Consider the following 21,345-nt stretch of genomic DNA (forward strand, 5'->3'; position numbering starts at 1 on the left):
GATATACACACGCCCAAGCCAAACGGCAAGCCAAAGTGGGAACATCATAAAATATCGGGAAAAGGAAAAGCAGCTCATGTATTCCCAAAATCATATTCATACATTATCAATAGTAAAAAGCCTCGTCCCAACACCTACCAGTCGCACCAGTAACGCACTCCATTCATTCTAGATAATTATACATGCAAAAGGTGGTCGAGGCTGCACCCGACATCTCTCCATAATGATCATGCTGCCCCCAAACATATAAGTAGTGACAACTCCTCCATCGCAGTACCTGCTCAGCCCATATAATAATAAATTTGCCAGATAAGAAAGTATAAATATATACAGGGTAAAGAATATTTGCTCTCAACGAGCTCGGAGAGAACAAAAAGAAAGGAAAGATATTAGAGTATTAATTTTGTTTGGCCGGGTTGCCGCTGTCATTCAAAAAAACATTGCGTCATATGCTCCCTCATCGATATGGAGTGAATAAAGTATTAAAAGAAGTGCTTTTGCGCTTGTATAAAGTGTAGATGCACGTATTCTCGAAGAATAGCCAAATGCAATGGCCTGTTTATTGGGCCTTTTCGGCCTGCTTCTTGTCGCTTGGTCGGTTGCTTCGCTTGCCACTGTACTTGGTTCCCAGGAGCTGGTCCCAGAAGGTGAAGAAGGGCTGGGAGAAGTTGGCCTTGATTCCCCAGGTCTGGTGGTGAATGTCGTGGTAGGCAGCGTTGTTGCTGGTGATGAGCTGGAGGGGGTCCCAAGGGAAAGCGTAGCCGCAGTGGTCATCGATGGTCTTGACGGTCGAGAAAGCGAAGAAGCAAGTACCCTGGATCAAAGACATGCCAGTCACCTTGAAGCCAATGCCGGCACCGAGTGTGTCGAGAAGGAAACCCTCAAAGGGGTGGTTGTATAGAGCGCCGTAAGCGTATGGGACATAGAGACGGTGGTGTCGGGAGTGGAAGGTAGCTATAGAGACAACATTGTTAGCAGCTGAATCAAGATGTAGCTGGTTGATGATTCGATGGATATTACTTACTGTACAGCCAGCGGTTGACATGCATCAATCGGTGGAGGAAGTACTGCCAGGTGTCGAGAATGAAGATGGCAACAAAGTATTGCAGGGCAGGAATGAGCACGTGGTAGATGGCCTTTGCAACGGCAAGTTCCCACGCAGTAAAGGACGGGGCGCTGCTGGCGGTTTCAGAGATGGGATAGTAGCCTCCAGCCAGGGCACCAGCAAGGAGCGGGTATGAAGCAGACACGCTCTTGGAGATGGCGGTGGCATTGAGTCCAACAAGGCCGAGCAGACCGGGCAGCGCACGCTGGGCTAGGCGGATACGAGTGGCCCAGACGGCAACGTCATAGTCGGCCTTGCCAATCATCTCCTGAGGCTCGGTGACGGCCAGAGCATAGCCCGTCGTGACCTGGATGATCTGCTGGACGATGACATCGCGGAAGACTTCGTAGCGTGTCGCGTGGTTGCGCGAGGTGATTTCTTCTGGAGTATGCAGGCGGAACTGAGGGAAGAGGTCGAGCATGTCGATGCAGTGGAAGAAGAGCGACGTCGCCCAGTAGACGGCAACGGGAGCCAGCAGCGACAGCCACAGGTCGGAGATCCATGGGAACAGATCAGGCTTTGGCTGCAGCGAGTAGGCCGGCAGCGGCGGAAGCGACGTATCGTAGAGGCTATGGTTGGCCATGATGGGAGCCTCGGCGGAGAGGTTGTCCATGATGCTGTGAATGCTGTTGGCCATGCAAAGCGAGCAGCTGAAGCGCGCTGTTGCAGAAGAATAAAAAAAAAAGAGTGTTGAGATGTAGACTAGAGGTCGCGGAGAGTTCGGTATTAAGAGGCTAATTAAACTCGGCGTTGGTCGGATGTCGCGTACAGAATGCGTACAGGGGTTTGGTGGCGATAAAGGCGTCGGTACCTGAAAAGTGGGATGGTAGTTGATCGTAGGAGCAGTCAATTGTAAAGAGAAGAGAAGCCAAAGCAAAGACTAAGGACAGGGCGCATTAATCGAGTAAGAAGAAGAACAAGAAGCAGCAGAAGAAGCTGCTATTCCCTCTGATGGCGCGCGAAATGGAGTAAAAAGGAGAGTGACGGGTGACGTCTTTATAAAGAACAAGGGAAGAGGAATTCTTTGGGCGAATAAAGTTTCCAAAGGCGGTGGAAGATGTGAAATGCCGGCAGTCACAAGCTTGTAGTTTCTGTTAGCGATATGGCGGCGGGCGCATACAAAGCCTTATCGCGGTGGTCGGGCTCTCGGAGATGTCGCCTAGCCGAAGCTGGACGTGCCCCTGGCGCCAGCGCTGGGCTGTCATTCTCGGCTTCCGGGTCGATCCACGATCAGACCACAAAACACGAGTCAAGCTGGAGGAATCTCTTGAGGGTGACTTGATTTTGCGTGGATTCGGCGATGTGCACGGTGAAGTTGGGCGATAGTGTGTCTGTGTGCCTGTTTTGCACTATTGCGTTAATCTGGCAGAAAGTTCAAGAAAGAAGGTAACTGCTACGCGATCGAGCTCTGTTGTTGAGAGCGTTTCTGTGTACCTACTAGTAGCTTGTACAGGCCACTATATTGTCACTTACATGGGCTCGACATACGACTTGCCAGCCAATGACTCAAAATTGAGCAAAATAGAACAAATAAAGATTGTTTGAACCAATAGTTCAGATAATACGATATTTTTACAGCTAGTTTGCTATTTTAGTATACAAATTTATTGCAGAAGGGCATTTCATTCCCACCTGTTGCATCCAAGTCACTTCGCTCCCCGATGCAGGCGCCCATCATGATGGAGGCAGGTGACGAACTTTTCCTTGCACAGCCATAGCTTGAATTCTCCCGCACTCCGATAAACAAGACTTCTTTAAATATGAATGATTTAATCGACCTTGTTTATGCTCATTTTTTGCTTGCGACACACAGTAGAGTGGCTGCTTGATTGTGATATCGCTATGGAGCACGCACTTGCCATCTGGCACTGGCAGAACTGCCTCGCAGCTGCCACATATTCACCAGGCAACTGCCTGCTCTCACGTGGTCTTTCTATTGATTTCGTTTGCTTTCAAATTTTTTTTTTCTCGTCCACCAGAATTTCAAGTTTCTCCCGTTTCTTCTTTGCAAACTCATCCTCCTCTCCGGACAAAGCAACCGCCAGCAAGCACTCACAAACCGCTCTGACGATCTCCTCGCAGCCCAAATTCGATTTTGAAGAATATATTGTTTTCTGTCTTCAACATGTCGCGGGATCTCGAGAAGAATGTTCGCCATTGCTCGGCAGACAACCCATTCCCCGTGGTGATTCCTCTAGAGAGACCCAACATGGAAAGCAGAATCAGAGCTTTAAAAAAACAACGCAACATATTACTACGCAATGTGCCCAAAGGAGTTGTAACCAAAGAACTACATTCTTTTTATTCAACCCTCATGGACACCATGTGCTCACTTGTTGGGGTAGATAGCCGCAAGTACCCGCAGTGTGTTGACGTTTGCATAGCAATGTGCAAGGAGACCAACGTTTTTCAAGCCACCAGCTGGAAAGAATGGGATGGACTACAAAGCTTTATCGGAATTATGAAAAATGTCCAGCGATTAACTCGGAAGACAAACGTGATCCATTGTCCTGCTGCGCCGCACTTGATGGTGGTGATAGCAATGAAGGAGGTCATGTTGTATGGCAGAGAGAAGCGCATATACAACGACAGGATTGTTGCTTTTCTCAGACACTTTGACTGCTACAATAAAGCCGCGTCCGCTATCTGCTACTTTCACAAGGGCAATCGTCAGGACATCTTGGCACTGGACCAGCCTTGGGTCTTGAATGCTTCCGTACAACGCCCACCCACTCGCCTGATTGATCAGTTCGAATTCACCACTTTTCCCGGCACTTCTGGTGGCACAAGGCTGGTTCCGAAAGAGAGTGACTCTACAGACGTCGAGATGAAAGAAGATCCAGCTCCGATCAAAATAGAGTCGTCTCCTGAGTGTGAGGCTGAACCAACCTCCGAACATCAAGCCACGCCTCACGTTGTACAAGATGGATTGCATGCTGCGATCCAACCCGGATCTCTTGGAGTTGGAGCAAGACCGCCACCTACGAATCAATATATACCGCCCTTTGAGCATGATAATACCTTAGCTCTTGCTGGTCAAGCTACAGCATCACGAGAGAGAAGACACGAAGGAACAATGCCATTGTCCATGCCCGAGCATGAACATTCCACACAAAATGGCACTCATCTTCAAGTCACTCGCGCAGAAGTTATGGAGTACCTCCAGCCTCTGCTTGATCGACTGAAGTATGAGGATTGGGCTGGCAGGGTCCGGGATGACATTATGTGCATCCTGACAGGGAGGAGCGTCAAAGTTATAACGCCTGAGGCAAAAGGCATGTTGGGACTGTGGGCAGGCAAGACAGAGAATGGCACGGTCCTGACTTGGCTTGAGCAGGCAAAAGAAGATCTTACCGTCTTCCAATGGATTGAGAGAAATGAGGCGGCCGCTGAAATGTTGTGGTATACTGACCGTATCCATACCATTTTCCACGACATAAATGTAACGATCGGGGGAGTTTCGGAACCCAACGTCCAAGAAGAGCTTCGAGCTCAAGTGGGTGCGCTGAGAGACATCATCTTCGCCACAAATATGTGAGGGATGTGGAGAGAGGACTCGGCAAAGGAAGGGAAGTGGGCATGTAAGATAAAGCTTGTACGGGATATATGGTGCAGCTGCCAATGGTTTGCGGCTGCACTCGAGGATGATAGTGGCCGGGAAGATATTGCAGCAAGATGCTGGCGTTACTTTTATTAGATGTATGGACTGATTTGTAGGTACCTAAAAGTTAATGGATTAAGAACATGGCAAGGCTTGAGAAATCTGAGTTTGTGTTATCGGAAAAGTTAGATTTCCTCGTGATATACTTTTTCCAAAATTTCAAAGTCTCTTCTATGTATAGGTACCATCTGCGGCTGGTCTAGAGGTTTAGATGACCACACAGCCTTGCTTGCCTCTGATACATGGAAATTGAAGCAGATCAAGACCACGTACAATATAGGTCAACTCCATCTAATAACACCAACTGTCTTCCAGCTAAAAAGCTCTGGCAAACAATTTTTTCTTTCTGCCAATGCGGGGCAAACGGCGCTCTTGTTTAGGCAAGCCAAAAATCCTCCCCTCGGTCCCCACCAAAGCAGCGGTAACCAATCAATTGCCCACATTTTTGTGCCCGCCCACTCTGAATTTTACTCTATCGCCAAAGTTGCCTCTTCCCCTCCATCTCGCTTCTTTTTTTTCTTTTTTTCTTTTTTTTTTCTTCCTCCCTGTCTCGCTTCCTCTGCTTCATACCAAAATCTTTCTTTTTATTTCTTCCCGTGTGGAATCACAATCGCAATCATGCTTATCTACAAGGTTTGTTTTTTTCCTTTCTTGTTAATATTTCGATCCCCGCGAGAAAAACGGCTCTGACCCCGCAAATTTGAATAGGACCTCATCACCGACGACGAGATCATCTCCGACTCGTACGATCTCAAGGAGGTCGATGGCATCGTCTACGAGGCCGACTGCGCCATGATCACTGAGGGCGCCGTCAACGTCGGTGCGTACAGAATTCCTATCCAGTTGGCAGCTTCTTGCTCGCTTCTCTACGTTGCCGTTGGACCGCGCAGAATAGCGAATAGAGCCCGATGTTGCGGCAACAATTACAAAAGAGAAGGAACAAGTATATTATTTCTCAACGGATGTCTAACATGGCGCTTTATCAGACACCGGTGCCAACGCTTCCGCTGAGGAGGCCGACGAGGGTGTTGAGGATGCCGAGGTCAAGGTCAACAACATCGTCCACTCTTTCCGTCTTCAGTCCACCAGCTTCGACAAGAAGAGCTACCTGGCCTACCTCAAGGGTAAGTAGCGCTGTTGTTGCAAGCAGATTTCTCTGATCTGTGCGCCATGGTTGTAGCTGCATCAGAGGTGCTAACAGGATTGCTGTAAACAGGCTACATGAAGGCTGTCAAGGCCGGCCTCCAGGAGAAGGGTGCTCCCGCCGAGACCATCACCGCTTTCGAGAAGGGTGCCCAGACCTACGTCAAGGAGAAGCTGCTGCCCAACTTCAAGGACTTTGAGTTCTACACTGGCGAGTCCATGAACCCCGACGGAATGTAAGTCACGACTGCAGCTGGTCTCAGCCAGAATCTCATTCAATGTTTTGATACTGATTGATGTGATTAGGGTTGTCCTCCTCAACTACCGTGAGGACGGTGTTACCCCCTACGTCATCGTCTGGAAGCACGGTGTCACCGAGATGAAGGTTTAAACATGCTTTTTTCTACAAAAGAGATAGGAATAAAGCGGGCTGGGAGTGAGAGATAACGAGTGGAGGAACAAAGTTACGAGTCAATTTTTGCGTTTAACTCGGCGCCATGGCATATATCCCCTTAACTAAAAAAGCCTTATAGCTGGAGAAATGAGCGGAGACAATTCAAAAGGACAGAAATTAAATTTGCTGATCTAAGCATGATTTCATCAAAAACTTTCTATTAAAACTTGTATGCTGAAGCCGATGCCTGATTCTCCCAACGCCAGACGAGAATGAAACTACAATATGCAAAATGCAACAAATGACATGCCTCGATTATGAATATGCGCAGCTGACCATTGCTTTTACAAAATGTACTATGATTATGATTCCTGGTTACTGGTAAGATGGACGGGTCGACAAGGGGATAGGGGGCGGCTCATCGTTGGCCGGAGGAGTTACTGCAGCAGCAGATAGCGTAGGCTTCTTCTTTTTGGGCGGAGGTGGCGGCGGCTTCTTCTTTCCTGCCAGACCCGGTGACCCTGATGGCGCTGGTGCTGGGAATGGTGCCGCTGGCCTGACAGCAGGAGGAGTCGTGGTCTCACTGGGAGGAGTTGGCGATCCCGCAGATGAACCCGTGTTGGACGTGCCTAGTCTAGCGAAGCGATTCTGCAGCTCGTTAAGATGCGACTGCGGTGGTGGAGCAGCAACGGGTCGGGGAGGCTTTGGAGGAGGAGGCGCATCGTCGTCGTCGTAGCTGGGAGATGCTTTGCCAATGCCAAAGGCCGGAACGGATATTCCGGCAGCTCCCAGTCTGTTGATGGCGCCCTGATTGAGGTCGTTGGGGTTGGCTCCAAGAGCTGACAATGGACTCTCTGTGCGACCCGGCGTTCCGGAACCTGATCGCGGAGGTAGCCTTGGGGGAAGACTTGGCGGAGGGGCTCTGGTGCCGGCGGAGGAGGCGACGACAGACTCGTATGGTGGAGGGCTCCGGTCATTTGGGTGGTCTCTCCTTACTGGAGGAGGCGGCAGATTAGAAGTTGACAAGCCCGTTGTATCCGCTCTGTAAGGTCCGGTAGGTATATGGTGCTCTTCCTCTTCTTCCTCGTAAGCTGGTTGGTATGTGCCTGGAACCTTTACGACGGATCGTTTGGCTGTGGAGGGAGGTGGAGGAGGAGCCAGGCCTGAGCCTGTCCGTCTGGGCGGAGGAGCAAAGGAGTTTGGATCGCGGAGGGAGCTGAGAGGACGGGCGACGTGGGAGGCGCCGATATCTTCTTCTTCCTTGTGGCCTCGGCCGGGGATGTGTCTTGTCTGGAGTATTTGTTAGATTTTGGGCTCTGAAGATAGTGAATTACTGGAGAGAGAGAGGGAGATGCGAATTGGAGATGCGACGACGTACAACTTTGCCTTTGGCTCTGCCTTTGAGCCCGGAAGCCTTTTCGCGGCCCTCGGACAGCTTGCCCTTGGCCATTTCGGCGTATTTGGACATGGTGGGCGAGATGGAGCTGTGTTTGGGGCTGTGTGTATTTGTGCTGATCCTTTGAAGTAGAGAAGACAAGAAAAAAGAGGAAAAGAAAAACTCAGACGGGAATTGACAATCAACAGCTTGAGTGGCAGGAGAATCAATACACAGATTTATAAGAAGAGGTTGGTTCCAATTGGGGATGATCGGCGAGACCGCCTGGGCGGAAACGGATTGATAACGAAGAGCGACAAGGGAGTGCGGATGACAGCAGTGGGGAATACGAACAGCAGCCACAGGGGGTACGTACCTGAGTTTAGAGTGAGGCTGGAGCTGGTGCTGCGACTTGGAGGAGCTTGTTGCTGTTGCTGCATGATTATCTAAATTCATTGAAGAGTGATTATTATCTACAAGCTGCAGAATTTATATACAGTTTTCTCTACTAATTCATTTGATTTCCATATATCAAGTTTAATCAAGCATCACAATTTGCTCAACTGCTGCCGACGAGACTCAATTCATTACGCGCCTGATCGCGTCGCAGCCTCGTCTAAACACCACCACCACCTGCATCTGCATCTGCGCATCACAGCCTCGAATAAGCTTCACCTCAGCCTCGCCAGCCATGGCGGCCACCAGCTCCGACTACGAGCTCCTAACAGAACACTTTAGCTATCCCCCAGTGGTATGCTTCTCCCAAATCCTACTTGACCAATAACCAGCCTAATAATCGCCAGTCCCTCCTCGACGACATCATTAACACCGTCAACGTCCTCGCCGACCGCGCCCTCGATTCCGTCGAACGCCTTCTACTCTCCATCCCTCCCCACAAACTCGGCTTCGCCAAGAAACCAAAACAAGCATCATCAGAGCAGAACCCAAAGCTGTCACCCGAAGAGGCCGCCAAGCTCGAGATTGAAAATGGCACCCACCAGCTCGAAACACTCCTTAACGCATCCATCGACAAGAATTTTGACATTTTCGAGCTGTACATCATGCAGAACATTTTGACTGTAAGACCGCAGGACCAGCCGTATATGCGACTATCACATTATGCCGGGTTGGAGTTTCCTGCGGCGGAGGAGGATGATGGTGGTGCAAACGATAAACCGACTACGCAATCTATAACCGCGCTACGGAGAAGGTTACAAGCAAGCCAAAAACTAAACGCTGTGCTGGAATCTGAAAAAGCGCACAACGAGGCCCTCTTGCGACGTCTGAGGTCACTTCTCGGCGTGGACACTGATACGACCAAGACGGAAGAAGATCAACAAAATGCAATGGATCAGGATGGTGCGGCAGCGGCAACAACAACGAAGCCGTTTTCCTTCTTGCGCGATAGAGGCGGGCTTGAAGAGAGCGGCGGCGAGCAGCCCATTACGACGACGACCGAGTTTACGCTTTCGCAGCTGCAGTCGCTGCGCGCGCTGTCAGGGTCGCTGAGGAAATTGTTGCCGGAATTAAGCGTGCCGGGAGATGATGATGATGCCGCTGCTTCTGCTACGACAGAAAAAGAGCCGGTGACGCCAACATCATGGAGGAGACAACGCGCAGAGTACATTGAATCTTCGTCGCGAAAGTATCTCGAGACGGTGGTGGGACTGGAGCTTGGTCCGAGGGGAGAAGTGCGTGATGGGGAGTGGCAGGGCGAGGGGAGAGGATTGAATAAGGGAGAGGTAGAAGGGCTGGAGAAGGTGGCGGCGTTGTTGGAGACTGAGGAACAAATGGACACGACGTGATTTAGGAGCTTTGATAGAATGATACAAAGAAACCCACCAAGGATACGTGATGCCTGTGAATATCGCTGTTGTAGTACGTTTATTAGATGACAATATTTACAGTCTACAGTCTATCCACGCAAATTCGTCCTCAGCACATCCGGCACCTCCCTCCCCTCAAGCAACCCCCTCTCCTCCGCCAAAAACCAGAAATGATGCTTCCAGTACCTGTTGTCCTTGGACTCTCCCTCCCAGTCCCTATCCTTCGTCTTATACTCCAGCACCACGTCCACCACGCGCCTTGCCTCGTCGCGCTTCTCCCTCGCCAGCAGCGCCCACAGCAGATCTGTCAGGCACGGCAGCGACGTCACCGGCCGTCTCGCCTTCTGTAGGTCCTCAAACACGGCCATTGCGCGATCCGTGTTGCCGGTGATGGCGTTTGCGCTCATGACGCGCTCCCAAAGGGTCTGGTCGCCGACGCCGACGTGCGAGAAGCCGTGCTCGAGGAGGAGCGTGTCAATGTCCTTCATGTTGGGCGGGTCGCGGTTGAGGGCGCGCTCGATGAGGATGGTGACCATGTGGGGGGTCACTTTGAAGTCGTCCTGGCGCATGTGCTTGAGCACGGCGTCGATGGCCTCGTCGGTGCCGTTGGCGAGGGACGACACGGCGTAGAGCATCTTGCCGTAGGTTTCCTGATTGGGGCGCAGGCCGGCCTTGGCGATGTCCTGGAAGACGAGGTGGACGGCTTCGACTTGGTCGGCGGCTGGGGCGGGACCCATTCCGCCGATGACTTCCTCGAGGATGATGGTGAATGTGGCAGAGTCAGGCTCGATGTTGTTCTCGGACATGACTTTTAGCAAGTTCTGCACTTCGTCGGGAGAGCCGTCGCGGAAGCTCTGGCGGATGATGATGTTGTATGTGCGGACGTTGGGCTCGATTTGCTCGCGGCCTGCCCACTTGAGCACGTCAAAGGCGGCTTTGCGGTCGACTTGGATGAGGCCCTTGAAAGCTGCGTTGACGGCCTCAATGGTGGGCTGCGCGGCTGTATGCTGAGCATTGTTCTGGACTGCCGTCTTCCATAGAGCGAGCATTTCAGCAAGTGCCTCGATTCCAGCTTGCGGCTTTCCAGCCTCGATAAGACTGGAGATGCGCTCTGTCCAGATGACGGTGTCGAGCTTCATGCCCGAACCTGCTAGTTTCGTCCAAAGTGCCTCGATTTTGTCTGTATCCTTGCATATCTTCCAGCCGTGCATCATACCTGTGTAGGTCTTGATGGTAGGGTATATCTGCAGTCGCTGCATCAAGTCAAACGTCTCCTGCAAATCTCGATGGCGGCGGAACGCGCACCAGACGAATATCCAAAAGTCAAGGAATTCAGCGTTGTTGCGCAGCTGCTTTGCGAGACCTGGTTTCCGGTCTAGACGGCCCTTGAAATCTTGCCAGATGGAGTATACGGTGCCATTGTCGCGGGCGTTGTATGCCTGCCGGAGCTGTTTGTGGAGAGCATTGAAGATTGGCGATGAGTTTGAATGCCACGGTGCGTCTTCTTTCTGCAGCATCTCCATTGTTTGAGGCCATTGCTGGACGACGTAGGATTGGATCTCAGAGAGTTTGGTCGAGGGGAACCGAATACGATCGCTGTATACTCCGGATATGTAGGACTCAGGCACACCCTCTTTGTTTCCCAGTGCTATAGCTAGTAGATTCAAGAGAGGGGCCATGGTTGTGTATGTCCCGGATCTGATAAATCTTGGATCTGAGAGAATAGCAAGAGTAGTCAAGAGGCCTGGAATAATGTCGCGGGCCTGGTCCGGGGTGAATTGGAGGAATAGAGCGGCCAATGATCTAGTCGTGGGATGAAGATGCGTTTTGGTCGCTTTGCCATCGGCAATGTCTCGCCGGACATCTTGAACCTGAGGAAAGGAGAATTTGAGAGGTTCATGCTCTTGACTCCTGCGACGAAGCTGAGAGATGTGTTTCCACAGGCCGATGAGTTCATTCATCAGCTTCGCACGGTCTGCCGACTCTCGCTTCTGAAAGAGGATGGCATGACAGAGGTTGAGGACGAGCTGATTCCTAATATCGAGATCCGTCTTTCCTATGTTGCTATACAGCTTGGAGAGCTCAATGCTGTGGCCGGTATAGCCACGCTCGGTAACTTCATCGCAGGTCTTTTCCAGGAATTGAGATGCGGAGAGGAGTAAATGTTTGGGCATTTGTCCGTAGTACCCCTCTAAGTGCGGCGAGATGGTTTTCTGGAAAACATTCAGCTTTTCAAGGGCATCAATCTTTTTGTTGGATAGTTCTTTGATCTTTGCTGCAATTTCCAGTTCGCCAAGGGGAGACGGTTGTGGCTTTGCTGTTTTCGTCTCTGGATTGACTACATCTTTGAAGAGAGCGATGGCAGAGTCTTCTGAGGCTCTGAGGGGTCCTTTCTTTGCGAAGCCAGAACCGGAACCTCCATTGAAGACTCTCCTCGGATTTCTTTTCGATGTGCCATAATTGTAGCTGCGTGGCTTTTGTCCCGAAGCCTCTTGATGTTTACCATGAGTTGTTGATCTTGATGAGTTTGATCCAGCGTTAGAGAGACCTGCGGCGTCGCTCAAAGAGGCAAACAGCGCCGTGCCGCCGAGACGCCGGGTTTGCAGTGAGTGGATCTGAGAGGCGCATCTTGAGCAGATGCTGCGAGATGCGTGCATGGCGCAGAGCTCAATGGCTCATGAGAAGCTGAGTAAGAGATGCTGTAAAAGCCAGTTTCGAGCGTTGAGAACGACAAGGTTTGAGATGAGTGGTGGACATTTTTGTGGCGGGGTGCTTGACCGAGGTGTGCAGCCAATGGGAAGCCTGGAAGATGAGTAGCGCATATCCGTACCTTGCAACAAAGACGATGGATTCACCGAGGATCTGAAAATACAATCTGCCTGGATTCAATTGTAAAACTGACACGTGTGTAGAAGCTCTATTCTAACATCGATACATCGTCATGTCAACAGTGAGACAACTCAGATCTCGGCATGACTTCTCACCGCTGCCTCCACAAGCCCAGCATCCGTGAAGATCCCGACCCGAGGCACAGAATTTCCCCGTAGCCGAAAAGGGAAAACCCGCATCTTCTTGTTTTATCCCTGCCAAAGTCTGCTGCTGCGTGCCTGGCCTATTTGAGATTGACAAATCTCAGATCTTGCTCGGAGGGTTCCATTTTTCTGGTGGCGTTTTTGGTAGTTTGCGCCGAGCAAATGCGGTGATTGTTTTCTGCTAGCTGGGCTTAGTATGACGTTGGTGAGGAATGGACTTATATAAAGGCGCCGTCATGGATCGTTTCAGTGTACTGCTCAATTGAAACACAGAAATTCACATCTCTTTTTTCTACATGAATATATAACTTTTTCATTGTGAACATATTGTATACAAGTCCATCATGGCTACTGACGAGCAGGAACCCAAGGTCACGCTTCATTGGTAGGTTGCATCAGTTAGAGTATAGAATTGCTCGCTAACTTGTCCAGGCTGAACCAATCGCGCTCTCAGAGCATAGTATGGCTCCTGGAAGAACTCAAGATCAACTTTGACATCAAGCTGTATCATCGCAACAAACAGACCATGTTTGCACCCCCAGAGCTAGAAAAGGTGCATCCGCTAGGAAAGTCCCCCGTCGTGGTCATCACGCCTCATGGTGAAAGCGCAGAACCAGTTGTATTGGCTGAAAGCGGTTACATGGCGAACTACCTGTGCGAGCACTTTTCTGAAGGACGTCGTCTTGTGCCACAGAAATGGAAAGATGGCATGGAGGGCAAGGTTGGGGGCGAGACGGAGGCGTGGCTGAGGAATCAGTATTTTCTGCACTACAGCGAGGGCAGTCTGATGCCATATCTAGTCCTCAGCCTGGTGATTAGCAGTGCGTATTACCTACCCAAGAAAGATGAACAGCTTCCTTGAATTTGATACTAACACTCTACTTATCAGGACTCAAGCAACCTCCTGTCCCCTTTTTAATTCGCCCCATCACCACCGCCGTCGCCAACAGAATCATCTCAAGCTACATCTTCCCAAACATCTACAAACACATCAAATTCTTGGACCAGCAACTGAGCACCTCTGGTGGACGCTACATCTGCTGCGACCACCTCACTCCTGCTGACATCATCCTCAGCTTCCCTCTCTTCTCAGCCAAAGACGCTCTCGACAACATGGGGCAGTGGGAAGGGGGATCGTGGAAGGAGGAGTTTCCACGCGTAGCAGATTATGTAAACCATCTGCAAAACGAAGAGGGCTATAAGAAGAGTACGCAGACGATTGCAAAGGTTGATGGACCAAACGCAGAGGTGGCGCCAAAGATGTAAACCGTTCAATAGTAACTAGTATGAAAAGTTGGCTTAATTGGAGGTGATCGGCTGCTGTTTCACTCATTATATCTACCCAATCATAAATTGCCTTGCGGTCTTGTATGATAGCAATTAGAAAGCCGGAAGTATGTGACTCTCTAAACGAAACGTACATCTGACTCTCCCAAAATATTGACTGCTTCTCTCAGCCCTGGCCAAAATCAGGTGTTATATCTTGAACAGTTCAACTCGTGTCCTTGAAATCCCTAAATATTCCCCAACTACTTTGAAAGAAGCATAGCTCAAGGCCAAGGTTGCATTCCACACTAGACCCGCCCCTCTAACACCAGCAATATGTTCGCCATCTCCCCATCTGCATCTGTTTGCAGCATAGATCGATTCTATAACCATTCTCTGTGTTGGGTGTGTCCGACCATGCTACCAGTAGCAATCTCGCTGTCTTAGCATGTCCGTCTGAAGAAACCCCCCCTGAGACTGGCTAGCCATTTTTTCCTTTATGATCGGCTCGCCCCCGCCTCAAGCAGCAATTTCACTATTGCCTCATGGCCATTCCTAGAGGCAATAAATAAAGCTGTAGAGCCGAAGTTATTATAAGCATTTACATCTGCTCTTGCCTCAAGCAGCAATTTCACTACTGCCTCGTGGCCCCACCGAGAGGCATCCAATAAAGCTGTAGAGCCGTCATCTTCATGAGCATTTACGTCTGCTCCTGCCTCAAGCAGCAATTTCACTATTGCCTCATGGCCCCGCCAAGAGGCATCGTATAAAGCTGTGGAGCCGTTATCTGTATGAGCATTCACATCTGCTCCTGCCTCAAGCAGCAATTTTACTATTGCCTCGTGGCCCTCCCTAGAGGCATCGATTAAAGCTATAAAGCCGTTATCTGTATGAGCATTTACATCTGCTCCTGCCTTAAGCAGCAATTTTACTATTGCCTCGCAGCCAGTCCTAGAGGCATAGGTTAAAGCTGTAAAGCCGCTATCTTCATGAGCATTTACATCTACTCCTGCCTTAAGCAGCAGTTTCACTATAGTGTTGTGTCCTTTCTCAGCAGCGATTAATAGAGGTGTGCTGCCATACTGATTCTGCACCTCAATGTTGGCTCTATTTGTCTTGAGCAATAGAGACATTACTTCTTCATGCCCCTTTTCTGCCGCAGAAAGCAATAATCGGTTGATATCATTCTCAATATCGACTACACGCTTCCTTTTGGCAAGGAGATCAATTATTTCAGCGTTTCCGTTGCAAAAAGCATATGATAATGGTGTTCCATCGAGTTCATCTGTCAGGTGTGCCCGCGCCCCTGCCTTAATCAACAGCTGGACAAGAGCGACATCTCCATTCCAAATAGCATACGTCAATGCGGTTCGGCCATATTTGTCCTGCAGGTCGACTTTCGCTCTCTTCCTAAACGGTAACTTAAGAGTGCCTAGCTTTTCCCGAATGCCGTTAAGCAGAAGCTCAGAAACCTTGTAAAAGCCATTTCTGACAGCCCAGGACAAAGCGGTCCGCTGGTATGTGCTATCTCGAACATTCAATTTGATATCAGATGTTGTAAGCAAGTTGCTAACTGCTATACTCAGTCCGAAATAGGACGCCAACATAAGGGTAGTAAAGTCTTCGGGAAACTGTGTATTTGTCGTGGTCCAATAGCAGCTGAACCATGTCTGGCAACAGCTTGATGCAACGTCACAAATCATCAGTATTGATTCAGTCATAATGGACTGTGTTTCACTGAGCATCTGATGGAAATGCGACGCCCAATGTTTTGCAGAGTAATCGAGAAAGATTCCACGCCAATTTTGTTCGGTTGCCGAGTCAGGTATAATCGTTAATCCCGCAAGGAGGTGCCAGATGCAGATTTCGGCGAGAATGCGGTGAGATTCCAGTAGGTATAGAGAAAATTTCCATTCGACATCTCCACGGTCCCTTCCGATGGTTTGCATATCATCTGCTCTAACAAGAAACTCTTTTACTGTCTGGTGTAGCAGATAGACCCTTGAGTCAACAACCACGACACAAAGGCCACAAATATTTCGTAGAGTTTCGCGAAAACGATATTCAGGTGCCAGACCAAGATCGTCATAGGATTGCTGGTCACCGTTATTCGAGGCCATTGCAAAATTCATCTCTCCGAGGGTTAAGGGCCGTGCTGCTGCGACAATGATGTGCAGAATTATCCTGGCTTGTTTGGCATTAGTGCTCTTGGAGAGTATTCTCTCGTAGGCTTCGTCAACTGTTGTAGGCATGTGTAAAGTGGCCTCAATTATCATCGTGTTGCTAACATTGATACTGTTTTCGATGTAATCGAGGACAAGATATACCCATAAGTATGTCCTATTAGGAACACTTTTCAATTTCCGCAGCAGGAGATCACATTCGTTTTCGGTAAGCTGTAGCCGATTTGCTATATCATGGACTCTGGCGTCAATATAAATATTGATTTCCAGGGAAATTTTCTTTATTTCGTCCTCGCTTTCTCCACTTAAACGAATTACTGGTAGCTCTGGAACTTGTACCGGCTGAAGACCGCGAGAAATTTCAGCATATGGCCGACTGGTGAGAAGGAATTTCAGATTCGAATTCCTTCTAGTATCGGTTCCGTATAGCGTGCACAATGCCTTGAGAAGCTCAGATCTTCCCTGTCCACTCTGATCCTCGCATTCATCGATTGCATCGAGAATGCAGACGATTTCGCCTGCGTCCTCATTCTCTGCCACTTTCATCAAGGTTTTCCAAAGGTCGCTGAATGAAGTAGTGAATGTTTCCCCTCCCGAATTAAACTTTCTCAGCATCTCATCGGACAATAATGAGGGCCTTTGAATGAATATCTGGCGAAGTATGCAGCTAAGAGCGCTGGTAATATTTTTCTGGTCTGGAAAGTCATCTTTGAAGAAAAAGTAGCACACTGCTCTAGACTCTGTAGTTTGCATAACAGAGTCAACCAAATGCTTTACCAACACTGATTTTCCGCACCCTGGATCTGCCGACACCCAGAGCAGGGCTGATGAGTTGCTCTCGTTCCAAGTCCGAAAGTGCTCGTGGGACACAAACCAGTCGCATGTACCCGGTACTCGTGGAGGGTTTCGATCTTTTCGATCCTGATATGGCGATGTATAGAGACGTTTAAGAACGTCGTGCTCTCCTTGCTTCTGCGAGTCTTGCGCGTGATTATTGACGCTGACATTACCCTGGAAGAACACGTTGCCATTTCCAATCGTGTTTTCAGAGATTATGCGATCTCCTTCCATGATATGGAAACCACAGCTATTAATCATGAATTGGCCAAAGGCTAGCGGGATAGGGCAGCGGACAGAGGACAATAGAGAATGCCGCAGTGTTGTCACGGTTAAAATGGAAGCTTGAGAGATATATCGCGAAAGACGCTTAATAGAAGTAACTCCAACGGTTTATGACGCGACTTTTGTCTTTTGGTGGCGGATCAAGCGAGTATAATTGGCTCTATTCCTCGTCTTCGCAATTCTTAGGCTGGGCTAAGAGATAGAAGAATGGAGGGTGGATATATACCTCAGCTGAGATGAAGTCAAGCACCAGGACCAGGGACCGATTTTCTCGCGCCCAATGGAGCCCAATCAAAGCTCGCGTCGTGGAAGGATTTAACGGGCACAAAAGAACATGACTAAGACTATTGATATAGGCCAATAGTGGCTGAGATTGTGTAATGCATCTCTGATTGGCTGCTACACCGCGAGGCTGTGGTGGCACCGTAGGATTACACGCAGCCTATGAAGCTACCTCTTCAATGTGGTGTGTTGCCCCGACGCCTCTCCAAGCTCACAACTTTAGCAGCATAGTATAGACGCAGATGGCAAGAACATCCAATAACAAGATAGCTAATACATGCAACGATAAATGGCCAAATAAAAGAAGGCAGAGGGTATTCAGCACCCCAATTCTGTTATCCAGCCCTCCAGCTTAAGCGTGGACTGCTGCTATTATTACTGCTATTACCGCCTATATATACTACTGCTACTACTGCTACTACTGCTACTACTGCTACTACTGCTGCTACTGCTGCTATTTATAACGTATTGACGGTATTTGGCAGTTGTGTACATATAGTTTGATATGTGGAATGGCCGCCTTGTTGTATTACAGCTGGAGTGTTTGATAATGAGATTGGGGCGCTGAATAACGTCTCCCTAAAAGAAAGGCATCGGCCAATGTCAACTTATCCGACTTTGAAATCTCACACAGCGGTCGTGCTTCTGATCACTATGTTCATCTGTTGTTACATTATGATGGATGGGTTCTACGTTATATTCATCGGAACGGTGCAAGCTTCATGTTTCCCTCTTAGCCCTGGTCTATTCGAACAGTGACGAACCTCTGGTAATATGAGTACTGTCACGATTGCCCGGATGGAGACGGCGTGCATCATGTGAATCGTTCTGTATGTTGTCCGTGAAACTGGCTCCCTCCACTTTCGAATCAGAAGGTAGTTGTTGGAAGTGACCACTTCTTCGATTCATGTTAGTATCCCGCCTCGTAGATCCACTGATACGTAGCTCAGAACGGAAGCATCCGAGCCTCAGCGATACAGCCGGGGCGACGGCAATGCGATAGGACATGTACACGGAGAGCTCATTGCTCGAAGATGGTGTTGTGCTGAGTTGAACGAATCTGCCTTGGCGATCTGGGAATCGCTTCAGCCGAGGAGGCCTCCGCAGCTTGCAACATGGCCACTGGGTTAGCTTGCATCATTGTATGTTCATCTACGCAAGCGTCAAGCCCGCAGACTATACCAAACCATCCGTGCCAGTCTGTTTGTTCATTTGTTCTCAGAAAATAGTTCATTTGGCCCATGGAACATCGCCTGGCGGTGAGGGCTGCACGATCTTTTGTAGCGCGCCTGTCTCACCCATTTCAGCTATGACCGGGGTCGTGGTCCTTTTGCAGCCGGCGTTTGTGCGCTGTAACACAGCCCAGGCCGATGTAACCAATTGCCCTCGTGGAGTCGGCGGCAGATGGGCACTTATACATCATCAGCGGAAGCCACGTGTGGGGTTCAGAGTGAGTCGCTGGATAGTGTCTACTAAGCAATCGATTAATTGCTTCGAGACTTTCAGCCAGGTGAGTATTGGCATGTTTTCGCAGATCGACGCGGAGTTTGGGAGCTATGCGATGAAGAAGGAGAGAGAAAGGCGAAAAGAGTAAACGAATTCGAATAGATTAACTAAACATGATCTGAGTTATACACTTGAAATAGAATTCAAGTTGGAGCTGCACCCTTTCTTCAACAAGCAGCGCCCCTTTGTCTCCAGCATCTTCCTTTCAGCATCCTCTGTAAGCAGTTCACCCCACAAACTATCTACGCCATACCTGCCCTGCGCCAAGGCCACCACAATCTGCTTGGCATGAGTTTCTGCATCGCCAATCACGTAGACACCGGGGATGTTTGTCTCGCCGCAGGGCTCACGACGCTTGATAGTGTTCCGAGATGCGGCATATCCTCCAGCTCGAGTCCCAGCTGCTCGACGAGCTCTCGAGACGTGATGTTGGTTTTGGGCTTGTTCATGAGAAACACAAACTCGTGGTGAGATCCATCAGTGAAATCGACCGTCACAAACTGGGATCAGCAGCATCTGAGAGGTGAAGCTGTGAGATTCGGCGATTGTCGACGGTACAACCCACGCCGCGGGCCAGTCGCAGCGCCTTGTCAACAGCCTCCTGCTCTTGCTCAGGTACATCGCCGTTGGTCAAAATCACGACTCGAGCAGGCTGGAGCGAAGCCGCCTGCATGGCCAAGTAGCCGTAGATGGGCTTCCATGGATATGCCAGCACAGCCACGGCCGCTGTTGGCTGCTCTCGGATCTGCTCCAGGCCATCACAGAAGAGACAGTCATGGATGTGAGACGGCCAGCAAGCAGCGAATCCAGGCACATCCTCTGGGAAACAATCGCGAGCTCCCGCAGCCCAGATCAGCTTGCGTCCAAAGAAGGAATTGCCTCTCGCAGATTGTAAGCGGAAGCCTTCCCAGTTGCGCCCTTGATAAGAGAAGTCGGCTTGACCTGCCTGCACAATCATCTCTCCTCCGGCATGACGATGTTTGGATACTTTTGCCGCAGCTGCTCTCGGGCTCCGGCGCGAAACTGCTCGGGACTCTCGCCATCGTGGCCAATGACACTATGGAGGGCAGCCACGCCTTGATTATGATAGGATCCTGGACTTAGGATGGCAGACGATCGCCGCGAGCCATAGTAGAGCGGCCGATAGACCGGCGGGACCATTGCCGAGAATGAGGACATCGTAGCAGGTGGTTGGAGAATCCATGTAGTTTTCCAGAGAGGGGATAGAGTAGAGAAGCACAAACAATATTATCGAAGAGAAGAATGAGACTCGAGAACCAGATACTGCAGTCATAGGGCATGCTTGTGATCTACTTATAAGTACTTATTTACATGTATACGCATGTGCTTAGCCACGCTTGAAATGCACGTTGGTTGGTGGTGTCGGATCATCGCCACCTCTGAGGCTTATAAGCCCAGATACTATGACGAAGCCACTCACACGATGTAGCCGCCAGAACCGTAATCATCCAGAATACTTATGATTTCAATTCTCAACATGGATTCTAGGCTGTTTTCGACAGTAGTCCAATGATATTCATTTTGCCGGGCTTTGTCTCTACCTTGTGGGGTTAGCCTCAGCTGGGCTTCTACTTGCTTTACAATGGCGGAAGCCACAACTCATGACAATGCTTCGACTAAATTGGACGATTTTGCGGTTCCATATTGAAGCAGAGAGTCTTGATAATTGAGAGGTGAAAACAGTCTCAGTCGATTTTCTTGGTCTTGCCTGTCAACCAGCGCATCATATACACGACCCTGCTTCACCGATGACAGTACACAGATTGTCAATGATCACTGCACTTGTGATGTGATTGACCTGTCTAATGTCTTGTGTCAGTGAGAGGTGGCTATAATAATAATTGCTTGAGTACAATGTCGATGTTCTTGGTTCGCTGCCTCCAAGTTCTGACGAACTCATCCGGGTGCAGTATATGAGATGGGCTATTACCTGCCTTTCACCGTCTGGGTGCTGTACCCCAGATTGATACATCTATTCCAAACTGCATAACATCAGGTTCGAACTGGCTTTGACTCTGGACTATCATCAACGGAGGATCACTTGAGAGGGCCAGCTGCTGACTATTATTCTACTTCAGTTGAGCCGAATGCCATTGCTGTCGCTGGAGGAGTCATAAACTTGTGCAGTTTTGCCCCCAATTTCGATCTGCCAAATGGGCTTATAGCTTTCAACAGAGTCTTAGATTAGGTGTTATATCTAGTCAGGACTAAGTCAGACTCAGCTTCTCTATCTTGGGAAATAAATTGGAAGAGTGCCAAAGCACACGGCAAATTCGGCGGAAGAGCAAACTTGATCGCTTTCAAATAAGAACCACATCATAGACTCCAAAAAGTATAAAATCCTTTTGTATGTCATTGCGGAAACTAAATGGATAGGTACTACTTCATGCGGATTAAGCAATTTAGTATAATAATTAATTTTCTTTGCA

The 21,345-nt window shown here is 49.4% G+C and overlaps 9 protein-coding genes across 9 annotated transcripts; 4 read left to right on the plus strand and 5 right to left on the minus strand.

The window, feature by feature from the left end:
- Positions 1 to 559: 559 nt before the first annotated feature.
- Positions 560 to 1,742, minus strand: TGAM01_v209460 (C4-hydroxylase; the record flags this gene model as incomplete). The annotated part of the gene is made up of 2 exons (XM_018809915.2): positions 560 to 954; positions 1,025 to 1,742. The coding sequence occupies 2 exons, from the start codon at positions 1,740 to 1,742 to the stop codon at positions 560 to 562; spliced, it is 1,113 nt and encodes a 370-aa protein (XP_018656885.2).
- A 1,686-nt stretch (positions 1,743 to 3,428) lies between these two features.
- On the plus strand, positions 3,429 to 4,643 carry TGAM01_v209461 (hypothetical protein; the record flags this gene model as incomplete). Its single annotated transcript, XM_018809916.1, has 1 exon — positions 3,429 to 4,643. One exon carries the CDS (start codon positions 3,429 to 3,431, stop codon positions 4,641 to 4,643), a length of 1,215 nt encoding a protein of 404 aa, XP_018656886.1.
- Positions 4,644 to 5,384: 741 nt separating this feature from the next.
- Positions 5,385 to 6,300, plus strand: TGAM01_v209462 (hypothetical protein; the record flags this gene model as incomplete). The annotated part of the gene is made up of 5 exons (XM_018809917.1): positions 5,385 to 5,399; positions 5,475 to 5,709; positions 5,753 to 5,890; positions 5,983 to 6,145; positions 6,216 to 6,300. The coding sequence occupies 5 exons, from the start codon at positions 5,385 to 5,387 to the stop codon at positions 6,298 to 6,300; spliced, it is 636 nt and encodes a 211-aa protein (XP_018656887.1).
- A 378-nt stretch (positions 6,301 to 6,678) lies between these two features.
- Positions 6,679 to 7,771, minus strand: TGAM01_v209463 (hypothetical protein; the record flags this gene model as incomplete). Its single annotated transcript, XM_018809918.1, has 2 exons — positions 6,679 to 7,593; positions 7,682 to 7,771. The coding sequence occupies 2 exons, from the start codon at positions 7,769 to 7,771 to the stop codon at positions 6,679 to 6,681; spliced, it is 1,005 nt and encodes a 334-aa protein (XP_018656888.1).
- A 598-nt stretch (positions 7,772 to 8,369) lies between these two features.
- TGAM01_v209464 (hypothetical protein) lies at positions 8,370 to 9,483 on the plus strand (the record flags this gene model as incomplete). Its single annotated transcript, XM_018809919.1, has 2 exons — positions 8,370 to 8,429; positions 8,482 to 9,483. The coding sequence occupies 2 exons, from the start codon at positions 8,370 to 8,372 to the stop codon at positions 9,481 to 9,483; spliced, it is 1,062 nt and encodes a 353-aa protein (XP_018656889.1).
- A 110-nt stretch (positions 9,484 to 9,593) lies between these two features.
- TGAM01_v209465 (hypothetical protein) lies at positions 9,594 to 12,161 on the minus strand (the record flags this gene model as incomplete). The annotated part of the gene is made up of 1 exon (XM_018809920.1): positions 9,594 to 12,161. One exon carries the CDS (start codon positions 12,159 to 12,161, stop codon positions 9,594 to 9,596), a length of 2,568 nt encoding a protein of 855 aa, XP_018656890.1.
- A 719-nt stretch (positions 12,162 to 12,880) lies between these two features.
- TGAM01_v209466 (hypothetical protein) lies at positions 12,881 to 13,802 on the plus strand (the record flags this gene model as incomplete). Its single annotated transcript, XM_018809921.1, has 3 exons — positions 12,881 to 12,921; positions 12,969 to 13,357; positions 13,426 to 13,802. 3 exons carry the CDS (start codon positions 12,881 to 12,883, stop codon positions 13,800 to 13,802), a joined length of 807 nt encoding a protein of 268 aa, XP_018656891.1.
- Positions 13,803 to 14,299: 497 nt separating this feature from the next.
- TGAM01_v209467 (hypothetical protein) lies at positions 14,300 to 17,056 on the minus strand (the record flags this gene model as incomplete). The annotated part of the gene is made up of 1 exon (XM_024550561.1): positions 14,300 to 17,056. The coding sequence occupies one exon, from the start codon at positions 17,054 to 17,056 to the stop codon at positions 14,300 to 14,302; it is 2,757 nt and encodes a 918-aa protein (XP_024404706.1).
- Positions 17,057 to 19,203: 2,147 nt separating this feature from the next.
- On the minus strand, positions 19,204 to 19,853 carry TGAM01_v209468 (hypothetical protein; the record flags this gene model as incomplete). Its single annotated transcript, XM_018809923.1, has 2 exons — positions 19,204 to 19,395; positions 19,461 to 19,853. The coding sequence occupies 2 exons, from the start codon at positions 19,851 to 19,853 to the stop codon at positions 19,204 to 19,206; spliced, it is 585 nt and encodes a 194-aa protein (XP_018656893.1).
- Positions 19,854 to 21,345: the final 1,492 nt, after the last annotated feature.

The sequence above is a fragment of the Trichoderma gamsii genome (genome assembly GCF_001481775.2).
Source record: "Trichoderma gamsii strain T6085 chromosome Unknown Scaffold_46.2, whole genome shotgun sequence".
Taxonomy (NCBI): Eukaryota; Fungi; Ascomycota; class Sordariomycetes; order Hypocreales; family Hypocreaceae; genus Trichoderma; species Trichoderma gamsii.